Genomic DNA, 18170 nt, shown 5'->3' with positions numbered 1-18170 from the left:
GCACTGTATTGTTGGGTAACATGTGGCAACAACCACCAGCTTTTACTGCCTTCTGCCAGTATTTTAAGTTAAAAATGGGGGCCTGATTATTTGGACTTCAGGAGCAACATAAAGACCCATGTGCAGACATGTATGTCAGGCTGTGAATCCCAGTCTCAGCATTGTTGTTAAACTTCTAAATTTGGGAGGAAATTAGCTATAATCCTTTCTTCACCATTTCCTGTTTGTTGCTGTAGGTGATTCTCCTCTGGCTGCTATAAATCTAGTCCTAAATGTGTAACCTTTCCTATGGATTGTGTGAGTCATGTCAGAACCTGGGGATTCTCAGTCCTGTGAGATGAGCAGTAACATCTGGGTATGCTGGAAGAGAACTGCATTTGAATGCAAAACTAGTGTCACTGCTGATTGAAAGGAGAGCTGCTGTTTGTATGGGAGGAATTTTAGTTGGCTCTGTTAATTTGGACAAGCTTCCTCTTCAGCATCTCACTCTCTGGTTCCAGCACTGGTCTTCCAAACTCTTCGATTCCTTATGTGGTGCTGGAGATAGGCAACTGTAGACTGGGTCCTCTTGGATGGAGTCAGACAAGGTGCGGATCTACAAAAGGATTTTTAGAAGTTGGATCTTGTTTGTGGGCTATGTACTTTCTACATCTTGTTTCTGAGCAAAGCACAAGCAAGAAGCAGTTCCAAAACTTGGCCTCAATTCATGGAAAGGTAGTGTAATCAGAGTGCTGCGGCAACACTGCACCTCTGTGCAGCTATCTTACTCCAGTAATCCTCTCCATCCTCATGCACGCACTACAGAGCCTGTTGGGCAGCGAAGGTGGTGTTATCTTCAGCAACAGTAATGGAAAAAACATTGTTTTACAAGCGTCATCTTAGTTTCATGGTCTTAATACTGGTGAACTCATTTGCATGGCCCAGATGGTCTCTTGAAAAATACAAACTTTGAGTTTGTTACCTGCCTGCAGTTCATTTTCTTGGTTTCACGGGTTTTGGGTGTTGTGCTGTTTTCTATGTGACCACTGCCACCTTGGTGCTCGCCCATTTCCTGGCCACAAATGATTTCACTTCTGATTTCCAGGAGAAAGTACTCAGGGCATGCCCTGCAATTTAGTTCAAGCCTGTGGTTTCAGAAAGACAGATAAGACAGGCAGGTCCTGGTAAGACACCAGTAAGTAAAATGGCCAGGTGCTTTAGTTTTGGTGAAATCCAGAGCAAGAAATGGATGCTTGAGACCTCTCAAACTGTGGAAGGGTGCCAGGTTCTGCAGCCATACAGTCAGAGAGTGCAGGAAGGGCACACTGACATAAATATGTCATTCTGTACCTCCAACAGGTACTGTTCAGGCTGGTTGAAAACATAGGAAAATCATCACCCCTACAAGTGTTTCTCACTGCTGGTTCTGCAGACAGACAGGCTAAAGATTTAATTTCAATAAATCAATGATGGTAGCTGGAATGGGGTTCACTATGGAATGGGGTTATATAGCTTGAATTCCATAGCTTCGAAAAAAGTAAGTTATGGTTATAACAACAGCAACAAAAGAAAAAAGTCAAGGAATATTAATTGAATGTAAATTGTTCTGGTACCTGATCTATTGAAAAGCAGCAGAGCCTAGTTAGTAAACTGATATTTCTCAACCACATTAGACACTGCCTTGTGAACTCAGTCAGCCTTACGACAACAGGCCTATGATTTAAACTTTAATATAAGGACATTAAGCACTTAAAAAGTATCTGGGAACTAAAAGACTTCTTTTATCTTTTTTAGGTGATACGGTCACTATTGGAGATGTGTCTTTTAAACTCAAAATACCGAAGAACCCAGAACTTGTTCCACAGAACTACAGTAAGAATCTGCTCTCCTTTTAAATGAGTTTCAAGGCTTTATTCAAAAAACTTTTACTCACTCAAGTCACCCCACTGACTTTACTGAAGTTATCTAAGAATTATGTTTTGAAAAAGCATTTTTCAGTTTGGGTAAGGCTGTATTTGCTGAGTTCTTTACTGTATCTTTGGTTCAGCTGGTTATATAGGAATCTCTTAACTTTGAATGTAACTTGTCCCATTGGGCAGTGGGACAGTAAAAGGATCATTTGTGTATGTTTAAATATTTTGTTTAGAATGGGTCTCATCCAGCAATTACTTCTAAAAATAATACAGTAATCTCAAATTGTTTGGTCATAAAACTACACTAGTTTAAAATTATGATTCCATTACAATATGATTATATGTCCTAGAAGTTTTCTGCTGTATGGCAGATGTATGGTGTTTTTCTACTGTGTTATTTAGTATTCTGAGATTGTCATGTTATTGTTGTCAGCAAACATACAGATCTTTGGAATCCATCAAGTTAATGAAGTCAATTGCATAGTGATAAAAAATGCTATCAATTACTTACAAAGACACAGCCAATTATGCACATTAACAATGTGCATACATGTACTTACAATTAATTCACATTATGTTTTGATGCCTTATTAAAAATGCCACGGATTTGCAGCCATCTGTATTTCCTGTTTGTTTGTTGAGAATACATGCTTCTCGAGCTGCTTCTTTTGCACCGTGAATCAGGAAGTGAATCATGTTTTCGTTGTGGCATTTCATAGGACAGTACAGGCCAACTGTTTCCTGAGGATCCAAAATCATCAGTTGCCATTTGTTCAGCACTTTCATGTGTAGGCTGCTGGATGTCTGAAATTTAAATTAAAAAAAGCCTACCGACAACTGATTTTTCCACCCAGATAAATTTTCAGACCAAAACCAAGCACATGTGGCATTCTGAAGGGGTATGTAAGTCTTGTACTACACTTAGACAGGGCCAAGCATTGAGAGCACCCAGTGACTGTCATTGCTGGGCTTGCAAGGTTCTACAGCTGGAAACTGAGTGTAGTCATTCACTTCAAGTGAATTTGCTTTCCAACATGTCTAAATTCATTCCATGAGTTTTGGAGCAGACACCAAGAAAACTTCTGGAGCACTGGGGTTTTTTGGTTTTGTTTATCCTTTTAGAAGGATGGCATTGATAATATGATTTGCCACTGCACAGCTGTCAGGATGGCAATCTCTCTGCTGGGAGAGAGATGCTGAGGGCAAGAGGGATGTTACACGTGCACAGGGAGTGCTACTGATACTGGTACAGTATCAGAAAGGGCAGGAGCTGCTGCGTGAAAGTTTATATTGTTGTGTTCTTAGGCGATAGTACTTCAGTTCATCAGACAGTCTTTAGCTGGCCCTGCTTGAGCAGCGGGAGGGTTTGACAAGATGACATCCAGAGGTCCCCCCCAATCTCAGCCATTCTGTAGACCTGTGTTACTACTGACATGTTTATATTACTGTTTCTTCACTCTGTTCTGACATGCAGTATTTCTTCTGCAACATTTGTCCTTTGAGAGGTGTAGCAGGAATAGAGAATCATAGAATAGTTTGGGTTGGAAGGGACCTTTTAAAGGTCATCTAGTCCAACCCCCCCATGAGCAGGGACATCTTCAACTAGATGAAGTTGCTCAGAGAGCAATATAGAGAGGAAAATTTTGTTTGCTTTCAGTCTTTGACTAGTATGAAGTCTGCCAGTAGTCTGGTAGGCCAGATTGCTGATCTGCATCTGGATAGTGGGCTGCTTTTCCCCATAACCTAGTAGCCATCACACTGTGACGCTTTCCTACCAGGTAATCTAAGGTACCAAAGATACCCAGTGGAATGCTGTGTGTCAGCCGTTGCTGTTACAGGGTAGCCCATGAGGAAAGGGTTTCTGTTTCAGACTGTAATGACACTTCCCATACCTTGTGAGTTCCCTGGGAATATGGCCAAACAGTTGAGAAATGCTGCTTTGTATTATTACTTTTTACGGCTTCTTAAGTGATAGATTTTTGCTTTTCAGCCTTTAGTTTGTGTGCCTGTTTTCTCATTTTGATAATGAAGGACATCAGTTCTCTATGTCAATGACTAATGTGATCTGCTTCACTTATTTACATTTCTTGTAGATTGTTTTGCTTTCTGTTTTTTTTCTGTGCTGTACCAAATGTGTTAATTTGAACAATGCTTCCCTGCCTTCCACTCTTCCACACCATGCCAGTCACTACTACATATTTTGGTCAATCCACACTTTTCAGTGAGATAAAGGTTAGCTTTAAGTTGCTATAACAGCATCTCTTTCGGTTCTTTGGACTGGGAAGGTAAGAGAATTATGAAAACATTTGATAGATTCAAAGAATCAGATATTTTTCTAGTTAACGATTATAAGAAGGAAAAAGTGGTTGAAAAGTAATCTGATAGCAGAAAAGTTATTGAACATGGAACTGTAGAGAGTGATATGATCTTAGCTAAAATCTGATACTACAACTAAAAGTAATGTTTATTAGCACATATTAGGTGTATTATTAGTTGTTTCTCTTTGGGTTTTTTTAGTAATCATGACTGAAAGGAGCCTCTGTCGTGCTTGGGATACTGTTCATCAGTATTCGTGTGCTTACAGTAGGATTACTTAACACACAAAATTTTGCTTATAAACTTAAATATTAAATTAGATAAAATTAAGTAAGGTAGAATACTCGTGTATTTAATAGCAGAAAATCAATTTCAAGCACTTGAGTACAATTTCTTTGTATATTTAAATTTAGGAAGTTTTTTATTCCTTAGTGCTTCAGTTCTATGGTTATGTTACTATGGAGAACAAAGTTACATTCCTTTAGTGAAATTAAGTAGATTGTATTGGCTTCATGTCAATTATCTCCTCTTTGTGAGTCATTTAGAGAGTATGTGCATTACTTAACACATTCTTTCTTGTTTTAAGAGTACCTTTTGTTTTGCTCTGTGAATGACTGCTGTAGATACAAAATGTTTTGGTGTAAAGTAGATGAACTTAGTTTCATATATATACTAATCTATAAACTGAAATGTTGTCTACTTTGAAATTTTATTGTAGTAACTAATATTACATTTAAATGACCAAAGTATTTACCTGATTTCTTTTAAACTAAGACTAGAAATAATTTGGTCATCCACTTAGTGGAAAATATCCCTGAAAAGGTCTCAGACTTTGTAATGTTTGCAGTAGAGTAGGAAAAAAGAGGAGGGAATTGAAGCAGTTACACTTCATTTACTAGAACTGCATATGATATTGTTTTCTAGCTCATCATTTGTGTAGAATAGAATGTTTCTGCTTTTGTTATTCTACCAGATAAAAGTCATGTTAAAATTCAGTGATTTTGAAAGTGCATATCTGTATTTTACAGCAAGTTTTAAGGATGTTATAACTTATTCTAAACTCAGCATTATTATTCTAGGCTTAAAAATAGCCTTAAAAATCTGGAAAAAAATTGTAACACAAGAAGGAATATAAATGTATTAAGTACCTAAAAAGCTTTACATTTGTGGTTTGGTCACATAATTGGTACCAAAATATTTAATTCTATGTGTTACCAGATTAAACTGATTTTTAACTCCTTTATTGAACCTTGTTAGATTTTGCAGAAATGGATAGGATAGGTACTGCTGGTTACCTTATGCTAAATACCTGGCAAGTTCTGTAAGATGCATTCCATTTTGTGTGTTAATGTAAAAACAGTCATTTGTTCTGCTGTTGTTGGCAAATGGCTTTTTCTTGGAAGATGATAATTAAAAGTACATAAAATACGAATTGTTCTTCTTTTTCTTTTTATAAGTGACAAGTAAAACCAAGTCATACACAAGGGAATTTTGTTAATGGGATTTCTGTCATAACTGTGTCTGACACGTTCTAGAAAGAGGGCACTTATTTTTGCACTGATTGTCTAGCAGTAAAAAGAAAACCTACATTTTTAAAATCTCACCGTACCTGAAAAGCAAAATTGTTTCTTTAATTGTACTTTGGAGAATCTTCATACGGCTTTCCATTATAGTTTAGATTCAGAATTGAGTTGTGAGAATGCACATTAATTTTTTTTTTTATGTTCATATCAGTGCACTGCTTTCGTTAATGGTTTCTGTAAATTTTATGAAAATGACTATGTACCTGATATTTCATGTATTTATTAATCTTGACAAAACCGTTCCTAACATAGCTCTTCTAGGACACTTTGTTCAATGATAGCAAATCCTTGTTAAGGCAGAAAAAGGGATGTTCTCTTGCAACACCACATCAGCTCTGCTTCTCTCTGAAGATGCAAGTGCATTTGGGAGTTTGGCTGTAGTCATGTTAAATGCAACTTCATTGAATTGTGGAAGATTACTTTCAAACACTGTGTGATTTTGTGTCAGGTGTCCTGAGTCCACTCTCCACAATGTCTGATCAAAAGTGACATGCATGTATACAAGGGGTTAAGTGATAAATCCTGTTAGTTTTGTCAGTTGAGATATATGGAAGACTAATTATCATGAGGAATTGAAACAGGTTTGTGCATATAATAATGAAATAGAAAAAAAGTAGCACTAAAGGGATTTCTGTACTTGAAAGTGAATTATTTTAATGTTGAGGAAATTGGGGTTATTTCTCTGTAGTAGGCTCAGGGGTACCAGAAGTTCCTGTTGTTTATTCACCTGAAAGATCACTATTGCCTTAAGAGTAAGATACCCCTGTGTCCTTCTCCCGGAATGATGTGCACCACATGTTGAAGCAGGGAGAAGCATGTGTGTTCAGTTGTTGCTCAAAGTAGGAAAGTAGGTTCAGATTTGCGCTGGAACGTGTGTTCTTCTTTCTGTTAACTTTAAATCTTAGAGTGTCAGAGCGCAATACATTACAGAGACAGGTTGTGTTGCAGGATGACTGTAATTTTATGCTAACAAAGACTTTTGTCACTACATTTGTTCCTTCCTAGCCTAAGGAAAGATGTCTGTTGTCAGAGATGGTGATTATTTCAGCAGTTTGAGTTTTCATGTAGGCTTGCCAACTGATCTGCTACTTGGCTATAACCACCTAATCCAAAATCTGAAATAGTGGATTTTTTGTCAGTAGAGCTCTGAATGTTTTAGACCATTATCCCCATTTTGTCTATACAGGGAGTGAGGCACAGGGAGACATGGGGACATGGAAACTTACAGCGAAGGTCTGTGTGGAGCTCAGGGAGTTGTCTGCACTGTTCCTTGTGCCTCAAAGCAAGATCAGGGGAATCCAACCTGTTCCTGAGAGATGTTTGTACTCCTTGTTCTTCATATATGCTGGTGACATAGATTCCAGAACCTCTCTGAACGCTTTGCTCCAGTAATTAGTGATTCTTTTATGAAAAAAAGCTTTTTGTGATGCCTCTGATTCTGTCTTGCATATTGGAAAACAGTAGTTATGATTTTTCAGTCATTTATTTTCTAGACTGAAGTCCAATTTCTTTTGATAATTATTCTTGCTCTTTTCTAGAATCTCTCAAACTTTTCGGTGCTGGACTGAGCTGTTGTGCTCAAAAGCAGACACAATATGTCCCTCCAGTTGGAGTCTGAGCTACAGATAACTGCTCTGGCTGTGTATTTCCATATGAGTTGTACATCCAGCTAAGAATAGTTTCATTTATTCCATGTTTATATGTCACTAAGAGAAACTTAGTCTTCTGAATCCCATTAAGGGTTCCTTCCAGAAAGCTATTTGGTTTTACATGATTCCTTTATATTCTCTTTTCATTTATACTCAGATGGAGAAATATGATTTACCTATGTAGATCTTATACCTTCCTGTGAAGCAATCGACTCAGAGAAATTAATGATAAATGAGTTTACAGTCTCATCCAAGTAGTAACTCCCCCCTTTCTAAGCCCCTGCAAAGACTCACAACTTGTTTCCTTACCACCGCAAGAACAAAAATTTTTGGAATGAAGACTGTTACCATGAAAAATTTATGAGGAAAAATAGTATTCCAGTTAAAACTCTCTGTGATATAACCATGTTATAAGACTTTGAAAACGTTTTGAGCTCTGTACATTAGCATAAAATTGGAAGAGCAGCAATGTTTTACTTGCAAAGGGCTAAATGAAAGCAGCTGAAAGCAGGTCACATAGGAGTACCTCACTCTTCACCTTGGCCATGCTGCCTCCTTCACTGTGTCTTGGGCAACTCACTCCCTTCATTGTCTCTCAGTGTGAATAGGCTGTGAAATAAGTTTCAGTGAGCTCAGTTTGGTTTTTTTAACAATTTCTCTTTTTGAAATGTATAAAGATCTCCCTTTTTGTTCCCTTCTTCATAGAATCAGAGTGGTTTGGATTGGAAGGGACCTTAAAGATCATCTAGTTCCAACCCCCCTGCCATGGCCAGGGACACCTTCCACTAGACCAGGTTGCTCAAAGCCCTGTCCAACCTGGCCTTGAACACTTCCAGGAAGGGGACATCCACAGCTTCTTAGGGCAACCCATTCCAGTGTCTCACCAACCTCACAGTAAAAAATTTCTTCCTTACATCTAATCTAAGTCTACCCTCTTTCAGTTTAAATAACATTACCCCTCATCCTATCACTGCAATCCCTAATAAAGAGTCCCTCCCCATCTTTCCTGTAGGCCCCCTTTAGGTACTGGAAGGCCGCTATAAGGTCTTCCTGGAGCCTTCTATTCTCTAGGCTAAACAACCCCAACTCTCTCAGCCTGTTCTCATAAGGGAGGTGTTCCAGCCCCCTGATCATCTTCATGGCCCTCCTCTGGACCCGCTCGGGGCCCCAGAGCTGGACACAGCACTCCAGGTTGGGGTCTCATGAGAGCAGAGTAGAGAGGGAGAATCACCTCCCTCAGTCTGCTAGCCACACTTCTCTTGATGCAGCCCAGGATGCGGTTGGCTTTCCGGGCTCCAAGCACATGTTGCTAGCTCATAGTCAGTTTTTCATCTACTAATATCCCCAAGTCCTTCTCCTCAGGGCTGATCTCAATCTACTCATCACCCAGCCTATATTTGTGCTTGGGATTGCCCTGACCCATGGGCAGGACCTTGCATTTGGCCTTGTTGAGCTTCATGAGGTTTGCACGGGCCCACCTCTCCAGCCTGTCAAGGTCCCTCTGGATGGCACATCCCTTCCCTCCAGCATGTTGACCGCACCATACAGCTTGGTGTCATTGGCAAACTTGCTGAGGGTGCACTCAAACCCACTGTCCATGTTGCTGATAAAGATGTTAAACAGCACCAGTACCGACCCCTGAGGAACGCTACTCATCACCGGTCTCCACTTGGACATCGAGCTGTTGAGCACAACTCTTTGAGTGCGACTATCCAGCCAATTCCTTATCCACTGAGTGGTCCATCCATCAAATCCATGTCTCTCCAATTTAGAGGCAAGGATGTCATGCGGGACTGTGTGAAACGCTTTGCACAAGTCCGGGTAGATTATGTCAGTTGCTCTTCCCTTATCCACCAACACTGTAACCCCATCGTAGAAGGCCACCAGATTTTTCAGGCACAGTTTGCCCTTACTGAAGCCATGTTGGCTGTCACCAGTCCCCTCCTACTTTTCCATGTGCCTTAACACCATTTCCCAGAGGATCCACTGCATGATCTTGTCAGGCACAGAGGTGAGACTGACTGGCCTGTAGTTCCCCAGGTCTGCCTTTTTTACCTTTCAAAAAATAAAAAATTTATGTTTCCTCATTTCCAGTCAGTGGTAACTTCACAAGACTACCACAACTTTTGAGATATGATGGACAGTGGCTTAGCCACTTCATCCGTTAGATCCCTCATGACCTGTGGATGCATTTCATTGGGTCCCATGGACTTGTGCACCTTCAGGTTCCTTAGATGGTCTCAAACCTGATCTTCTCCTACAGTGGGCAATTCTTCCTTCTCCCAGTCCCTGCCTTTGCCTTCTGTGACTTGGGCGGTGTGGCTGGAGCACTCTCTGGTGAAGACTGAGGCAGAAAAGCCGTTGCTCAGCCTTTGTCATGTCCCAGGTAACCAGGTCTCCCATTTCCTTCAGGAGAGGGCCCACATTTTCCCTAGTCTTACTTTTATCACCAGTGTACCTATACGAGCTTTTCCTGTTGCCCTTGACATCTATGGCCAGATTTAACTGTATCAGGGCTTTGACATTCCTAACCTGATCCCTGGCTTCTTGGACAATTTCTCTGTATTCCTCCCAGGCTACCTGTCCTTGCTTCCACCCTCTGTAGGTTTCCTTTTTGTGCTTGAGTTTGTCCATGAGCTCCTTGTTCATCCACGCAGGCCTCCTGGCATTTTTGCCTGACTTCCTCTTTGTTGGGATGCATCACTCCTCAGCTTGGAGGAGATGATCTTTCTTTCTCAGCCATATTTTATGGCAGCCGTCCCCTGTGCTGGATGTACTGCAAACTGTCATGGAAAGCTGAAGGACCCCCTTGATAATCGGATGAGAGGAAGGTCTTTTTCCCTTCATGAACTTTTGCCTCCCCTGATAGAGGAGGCCATTCTCAGACTCTGAACGTGCACTGTAGCAAAGGTTCAGGGTATGCAGAAGTCTTTTTATTCTATTGAAAGTTATATATATATTGATGTCTTCTAAAGGCCTGTTGGTTATTATGTGATTGACTGAACTAGAGTCATACAGGGACATGAGCTCTAATGTATTTTGTACCACATCTGGAATAGATGTTCTTGGAAATCAGTTCATTTAACTGTCTGTCTCTGGGAAGAGGTAGGTGTCTCCTTCATTTATGGGATTTCTTCTGTAGGTGGGACACAAGGACTGCCAGCAGATGCTGTCTGCTATCTCCAGTGAATCTTATGGCTTCAGTGAGTATAGCATGTGCCAAGAATTCAAGTATGAGTGAACTGGAAAATTTCCGAGGCTAGCATAGCCATTTTAGTCTTGGTTTTATCAAAAGCTGATTTGTGGATCAAACAAGAGCAGCTGCTTCATTTGCTTCAAAATCTATCTACAACATTTTATTCTTTTCTTATTTGGGGATTTCTCCATTCAGCTTCAACTGCTCACTTTACAAAGTGTTTGAGCAGATTCTGCTAGGTGTTGTCCTACTTATCACATATTACAAAGCAATAGAATGCAATTTCTTTCACTGGCCATCCTAGATACACAGTAATAGCAAACTGTAGCACCGACTACTATCCTGCATGTGCCAGATGGTGTCTTTGAGAATACACTTTAGAGGCTTCCTACGCACCATCCTGCAGATTAAGAATGTAGGGCCAGCTACTCAACTACTGCAAATCAGCAGAGTGCCACTAAACAGATTGTGCAAACCCAGTTTGCATGAGATGCTATCTGACTCATGGGATAATTAATAAAAATTGCTGTAATATACATGCTGATGCTTTTTTCAGCTAATTCGCCCTGTCTTCTAAATGTCATAGAAAATTATTATGTGATGCTTATAGTAAAGTTAATGTACAGTTCTTTGAACAGAGAGGAATTTTTTCAAGTTATGTTAGAGAAAACTTAAAAGCTTTGCAATGCAGATACCACTGTACAAGTAGTCTAAGTACATAGAAATAATATATGAAATAGTGTGTATGTGCATCTGAAGTTGCTTTTGAAAAGCATACTCTCCTTTGGAAACAGTTTATGCAGCATAGGCTGCATGTACAAAGAAAATTTTATATTCTGATTTTTAGAAGGACATAACTGGGAAGCTGAAGTAGGCTTAATATCTGGAGCAATGTACAGATATTACATGTTAGAATAGAAGGAACTGACAAGTGGAAGCTGCTGTCATGACAGTTCACCTTAGGGAATACTTGCTTTGAATTGTCAGCATTATTTGTAACAGGATTTGTGTGAGTTTGCAGATGATCAGTGTGCTGACTTTGTGACTGAAAACATGTATTATAATTGATCCAGCTGTAATCTGTATGTGAGGAGAATGATATGAATGGTGAAGCAATGAAACCATTTTCTAGAAAATGTATCAATAAGGAATTGTGTCTTTCGTGTCCTTTTCTCGAAAAAAGCAAAGTTAGGAAATTATAGGAGACTTTTGAAGTTGCATTCTTCATACTAATATTTCAGAGTAAATTTGGATTGTTTAAACACAATTATGAGAATATAAGTGCCCTCAAATTCCTTAAGGTTTGCAGGGGGATCGCATTCCTAAAATTTTGGGGTTTTTTGAATGCTGTACACTCATGTTCTCTTTTACATGACAGTTTGTCTTGCAGATGCTGATGAACGTTCTTAAATCCTGTTTCTATTTATAATACTGCTTTTAAGTCTGACCCGAGTTTTTTCTTGAGACCATCCTAAAAATAGAAAAGATAGCTACACATACTAATGTGAATTACACCAGAAGCATTTGTAGTCGTGACGTGTCAAAGCTGATTTTGTCATGCTTCTAATGCATTACTTTTGACATGAAAGAATTCAGTGTTTCAGCAAGATTTCCAAACTTATTTGTCCACATTAAGTAAAGTAACTTTTTTTTTTTTTTTTTTAATATCTATTATAAAAATACACTAGAGGCACTTTGACAACTTGATACAACAGGTAGAAGGATTAATGACTGTGCCTCTCAGTGAGATCTGTCTTGCAATTTTAATGGTACCTTTAACATAATACTTCTTATTTGTGTGGTGCTTTTCAAATTACCATATCTGTCCAGTAGCAGTTTGGACAGAGCAGTTCTTCTGGTGTGATGTATTACCATTTATTTCCCAGATAATATATGTAACAGGAACTTTCTTAATTTTCTTGAAAATCTCGTAGAAAGGAACATTATTATCTGTGAGGAATTTATTTTCATTTGGCCTGTTGTGCATGGTACGTGTGATGTGCATTGCTTTTGGAAAACAGTATTGCAGCAAAGAAGAAGAAAATATTCTTATGTTCATATGATCATACCATACCATATACAAAAACTAATCCTGGGCACATTAATGGCAGTTGTTTAGAAAGCAAAACAAAAAAGCAAACCTGAAATGTTTATTTACACTTAATTTGATAATCCTAATCCATAGGTTGTTCACCTACATGTGTATGATATTCCTGTTCATATCGGTGGTAAGGATAGAGTAGATTTCTCTGGAGGTGGAAGACTTCAAATGTTTTTCCTGAGTGCCAGACCAAAACATTCAGTTAAAATTTTTGATGAAGTCTTCCTTAGCCACCTTTATGCTTGAAAAATCTTCCTTGTATCTCATACAGTAAGTTAATGCTGATTCTGTGTTCTTACAAAAATGAATTTTAATTCCATTATACAAAGATTCAACACTGAACTGAAACCCCTCAGAGCTGAGGGGCACTGTTGCTTGCTGTCCTTAACTCTGCCCTGCACATACTGCTTCCCCTGTCTCAGGAAAGCTGATGTAGAACTAAGGCTTGTTTTTTAAAATGTTGACTTCCAATTGCAACCAGTAGTCGCACTGAAAAAAGGTAAATAACCAAGTATTAATTTGGAGATTTCATCACCTCTTGCTCCTTTCTTACTGCCCTTAAGCATCCCAGACACCACCCTTGAGGCTCCAGCTTCAAACCCCATCATCGGTCTTGTGAGATTGTTCTGAAAGCAACCATATACATACATGCATACATAAATCTCCATCCTGGCTTGCTTGTGTTCTTCTTCTCCTCCTTCACTAGTGCTTTTTGCTTATGTCTGAGAAAGAGCCAGGCTTCACTACAGGGGGTACGTGAAGGAGTATTCTGGGGATAGATTGACGTACTGCAGCAGGAACAGTGCCCCTCCTTCAGTGTGCGCATTCTGTATGATGCTTTCCAGTGCTGCCAACATTTGCATACGTCTGGTAAAGGTTTTAGTTTAATTACAGTCAGGTTATTGCTTTTTAAAATAGTAAAGGTATGGTATTCTTAATAGAAATAAGTGGATCTGCTTTGAGGGTTTTTTTATTATGATTTTGGAAGCTGCGTGCTGTTGATGTAGTGATATTGCAAGGTTTGCATTTCCTTGTTAATTTAATTCTGTGTTTTATTGTGTCAAAATGTAAACAGGAATGCAGTTGTCTTTCAAGAAAATAACAAATTAAATATGTCCCTGAGCATTAATCTTAGTCTGATGCAAGCACAGTATTCTAATTTTTTCTAAGTTCATGATTCACAGAAGCATTGGGGTATAAGCTGGATAAATCTTTTACAAATTATTAATAACATATCTATATTATGTTAACTGATGCTGAGAAGTCCACTCAACATTGGGTAATAAAAAACAGTCTTTGTGTTGATCAGTTTAATGTGAAATGAGAATCAACATTTTTTTTCTGGTTTTTGTTGAGGTTTTTTTTGAAGGATGAAGTTGAGCAGAGAAAAAGAGAATGGGTAAGATAGGTATATAAACTTATATGTAAATTAAGTAGTCTAATATAAACGGTGTGTGGAATTCCCTGCTTTCCAGCTGCTGAGCTTTAGGGCAGCACATTTTTGTGCCTTTGGTTTGTTTTTGGAGATAAGAACAAAGAAATGTATGAATGGCCAGGTATCTAACACTTTTCAAAATTAAATAATATGTTCTTATCTTTGTGTTTCAAAGTGACAGATTCTTTGGCCCAGTCTGTAGTCCACCATTTAAGATGGATAATGCAGAAAGATCTTCTTGGCCAAGATGTCTTTCTTATTGGTCCTCCTGGGCCTCTCCGGCGATCTATTGCCATGCAATATCTGGTAAGTATGTTGGTTTAAATACTTGGAGACATGGTCATTAATGTCAGTCAGTCATTCCTCTACTATCCAAATGGTAAAAGGTAGTCCTAGAAAATCTTACAGCAAGCTACTTAGGAGGTAAATAAGTTTTTCCATATATGTGCTTTCCAAAGTTCAGTTTTTGTTATAGACGAATAGAAAGTACAGACATTTTAATACATGGTTTTTTGCTTAAACTCCAGGGGGGAAAAAAAGAGTTGGAAAACTGTGTTACCATATGCTATCACAAATGGAGAAACAGTTTGTTCTAGGCATTATGTATGTTAGAAGATTAAGATATCTGCCTACTGTTACAGACAACAAATCGTTTTTGCTTCGTTATATAAAAAAAGAAATGAAGGAAAGGATTTGGGAGAGGAGTGTTCTGAGTAACATTTGGGAACAGTTATCGTGAGTGATTAGAAAGAGTAGATGTGTGTATGATCCTCTCTTGGAATGTGGGAAGGACTTGCCTACGTCCATCTGCATGAACCATGGCTGCACCATGTGCAGAATTTCACGTTTAAATTGTTGGTGCCCTTAAACGATCAGGAAGAGGGGGTTGTCTGCCCCAAAAGGTGATGTGGGTTGGATTTTGTCTGCCATGAGTTCTATCTAGGATCTAGTTGGGCAGAAGGATCACAAATGGAGGTGTTTAAACAATTGTCATAAAGATCAGCCATTCCTTTAAAAATCAAAAGATATGATTTGAAGACTAGCTCTCAGAGGCAAAGCATACAGGAGAAGGCTGCAAGAGTTTGAACTTTGGAAAGGAAAGCAAAGATATCTTAATTCAGCAAACCAGATATACTACTTCATAGCTCAATGTGTTCCTTAAAATAAATGAGAAGGCTTTGGTATAACCTAAAAAGAGGACTTAGGAAACACCTGATATCTAAGCATGGGGCTTAGAATGTGTCTTGTTATTTATACCCCTGTTTGTATGCACCTGAGCTATATTAGAAAGGTTCCAGCTTACTGTTTCAATGCCATGCCAAACAATTAAGTGAAGACTGGTCTTCACATGTGAGCTGATAGATGCTGTGGTCCCTTTAATGAAGCTATGTAAGCCTGGAAAACTTTCATCTGCTGTTGCTCAAAGCTACTACTGTGTGTTCACACACAGGGCTAACTGTTGAAGAAAAATCTCTACTTCACGTTCTGTTTTTTTCCTTTAATTATAAGAAGTACAATTGTATCTACCTGCAGCATAAAGGAATTGGTGGCTTTGTAACCAATAGGCACTGAAAAAGTGGAAAGGAAATAATTTTCATGGGTTTTTTATATATTTACTTGATTTTTTCATACAACTACAGTTAAAAGCTGCCTCTTAAGAGAGATCTGTTAAATATATCATACCTTTAATTGAGGGGTAAGGGCTAAGAGCATTTCAGCATGAATCTGTTTGCTAGCAGAACACATGATAACCCAGATACGGAAGTGGCAGGAACACCAGGTATAAATACATGTTTTGTTTTGTTTTTTCCTTTAAGGTAGAAAATTCTAAGTATATCTCATATTGAATCAAAATAAAGAAAACAATAACCCAAGGGTTCTCATTCTTTAAATAGTCTAGAATTTTACAGATACAGACTGCATCTCATGACATTAAAGGGAGAGAGGATAAGAACAATATAGTTCATCAGTGCACTGGCAAAGCCTGAACAGGTAATAGTCACAACAACATCACAACGTAATGTAACTGAACAGTGAGAGTTGAAGCTTTTCAAACTTTTATGGAAAACTTCTGATTTTTATTCATGATTTGCAGATGCTGATTGTTTTTCAGAGTCCAGAACCAGAAGATTAACTTACAGGATGTTACAGATGTTCAATGGAAAGAATATATAGCTGGTTATTATGTTTTTAGAACAGGTTTGGGAAAAATAAAAGTTTATTGAGCAGAAATTCAAACCATTTTGTTTGAGGCAGAACACACTGTAAACATTTTAAAAATAAGAGCTATTAGATTTTGTTCAGTTATTTCAGATCGCTGTGGTGCTGCCTAGAGCTCTTTTGTACAATTATGTGACTAGACCTATTGTTAAAGTTCACTTACTGGGGTTATAGTCTTATTTTTGTAATAACTTCAGACTATTGTCCACAGGAGCTAACAAAGCGGGAGGTTGAATATATTGCACTATCGAGGGACACCACAGAAACTGACCTCAAACAGCGACGAGAGATCCGAGATGGTAGTGCTTTTTACCTTGATCAGGCAAGTTGCAGTTACATACCACCTAATTATTGTTTACAAATAGTTTGAAAGGAAATCATGATTTATATGATGAAAAAATAGTATGTGGATTACAGACAGACTGACATGTTTCTGATGCGGTTAGAAAGTCTCATGTAACACTCTTGATCTTGTTATTACCGAAAATGTAATCTTTACCCAAATCCAAGATTACTCTGTCTCTTACAGGGTTGATTTAGGTAGAGTATTTTTTATATGCTTCTGTAACAACGAGTGAGATCTATTCTGTGCAAGTTAGACAAGCCCTTCTCTTGGCGTGTCTCTTCCCTAACACTTATATCACATTAGATGTATTCCTGAGATGAATCTTTTGATCTAGTTCATTGAAGAAGAGTCTAGTTCATGTATTTTAAGACTGCTCTGTGCTGTGAAACCCTAGCACAGTAAATGGAGACAATTGGGATATTTGATTTGAAAGCTCACTGTTGATCTGGACTAAAATAATGATTTAAACACTCCTGCTATCAGTATTGCCCCAATCCATTAGCTGATTTAGTACAATCATAGAGTGACTTAGGTTAGGTAAGATTTCTCTTCGTAAGTTACGAATAGCATGTCTCCCTTTTGATTATGCAGGTACAATATAAACTTAATTTAGAATGTGTCTTTTCCTAGATACCTAAAATTTGTATACAAGTTAGGTTTCTAATTAAATTAGAAGTAAGTTCCTCTGATGAGGATGAATTTAAATGTGTTATCTAAAACAGCTTTCAGTTGGTGATGCTATAGAGGTTAATGATATCACCATCATATGAGTGATTTGTGGGTGGAAAGGGAACATGAGAGGAAAGAGAATCTGAAAGCTTTGTTCTCTGTTTTAAAGAAACATTTTTCTTTTTTTTTTTTTTTAATTCCCAGTGGGCTCTTTTTCAGCCTTCAAACTTTAAAGAAACCTTTAAAAAGATTTTCTTGAAAATGACTGAGCAATGGAAGATCCTCAGAAAGGATAACAACTAATTAAATACTTTTTTTTAGCTCCTTCTTTGCCTTCAAATTATCTCATGCTTTTCTGGAAATATGAGGGTTGCACAATATGAGATAATTTAAAATACTGTACTGTTGATTAGGGCTGTAAATGACTTCTCATTTACCAGAGGATAAGAGCATTTGTGTAGGTTGTGGGGTTAACTCATTAACTCATGTTAGCTTCATGCCTAACTGCTGTTGTGGACAGCATTATCCTCACGCTTGCCACAGGAAATCAAGGTAATTTACCCCTGGTGTAAAAGCATTAGTTAACTAACATTTGTAAAAGGCACTGTATCAGGGACTGTAAGAAGCTCACAAAGATGCAAGATAGTCTGTTAACCCTGTATTTGTCTGAAGACTTTGATCCCAATGTAAGTATGAGGCAGCTTGCTTCACTTTGTACAAGCTATTTTGAGTGATGTCACTCCAATAAGAACACTCTAAGATT

At 38.4% G+C, this 18170-nt stretch overlaps 1 protein-coding gene across 1 annotated transcript in view; it reads left to right on the top strand.

Moving 5' to 3' along the window:
- VWA8 (von Willebrand factor A domain containing 8) overlaps positions 1 to 18170 on the top strand; it is a 203548-nt gene that overhangs the window by 11927 nt on the left and 173451 nt on the right. The window contains exons 2-4 of the mRNA XM_074859582.1: positions 1774 to 1851; positions 14348 to 14478; positions 16604 to 16714. Of these exons, the coding sequence (XP_074715683.1) occupies positions 1774 to 1851; positions 14348 to 14478; positions 16604 to 16714 (320 nt within the window). The remainder of the gene's footprint in view (positions 1 to 1773; positions 1852 to 14347; positions 14479 to 16603; positions 16715 to 18170) is intronic.

The sequence above is a fragment of the Strix uralensis genome, chromosome 2 (genome assembly GCF_047716275.1).
Source record: "Strix uralensis isolate ZFMK-TIS-50842 chromosome 2, bStrUra1, whole genome shotgun sequence".
In the NCBI taxonomy this organism is placed as follows: domain Eukaryota; kingdom Metazoa; phylum Chordata; class Aves; order Strigiformes; family Strigidae; genus Strix; species Strix uralensis.
This window is presented reverse-complemented; position numbering and strand designations above follow the sequence as displayed.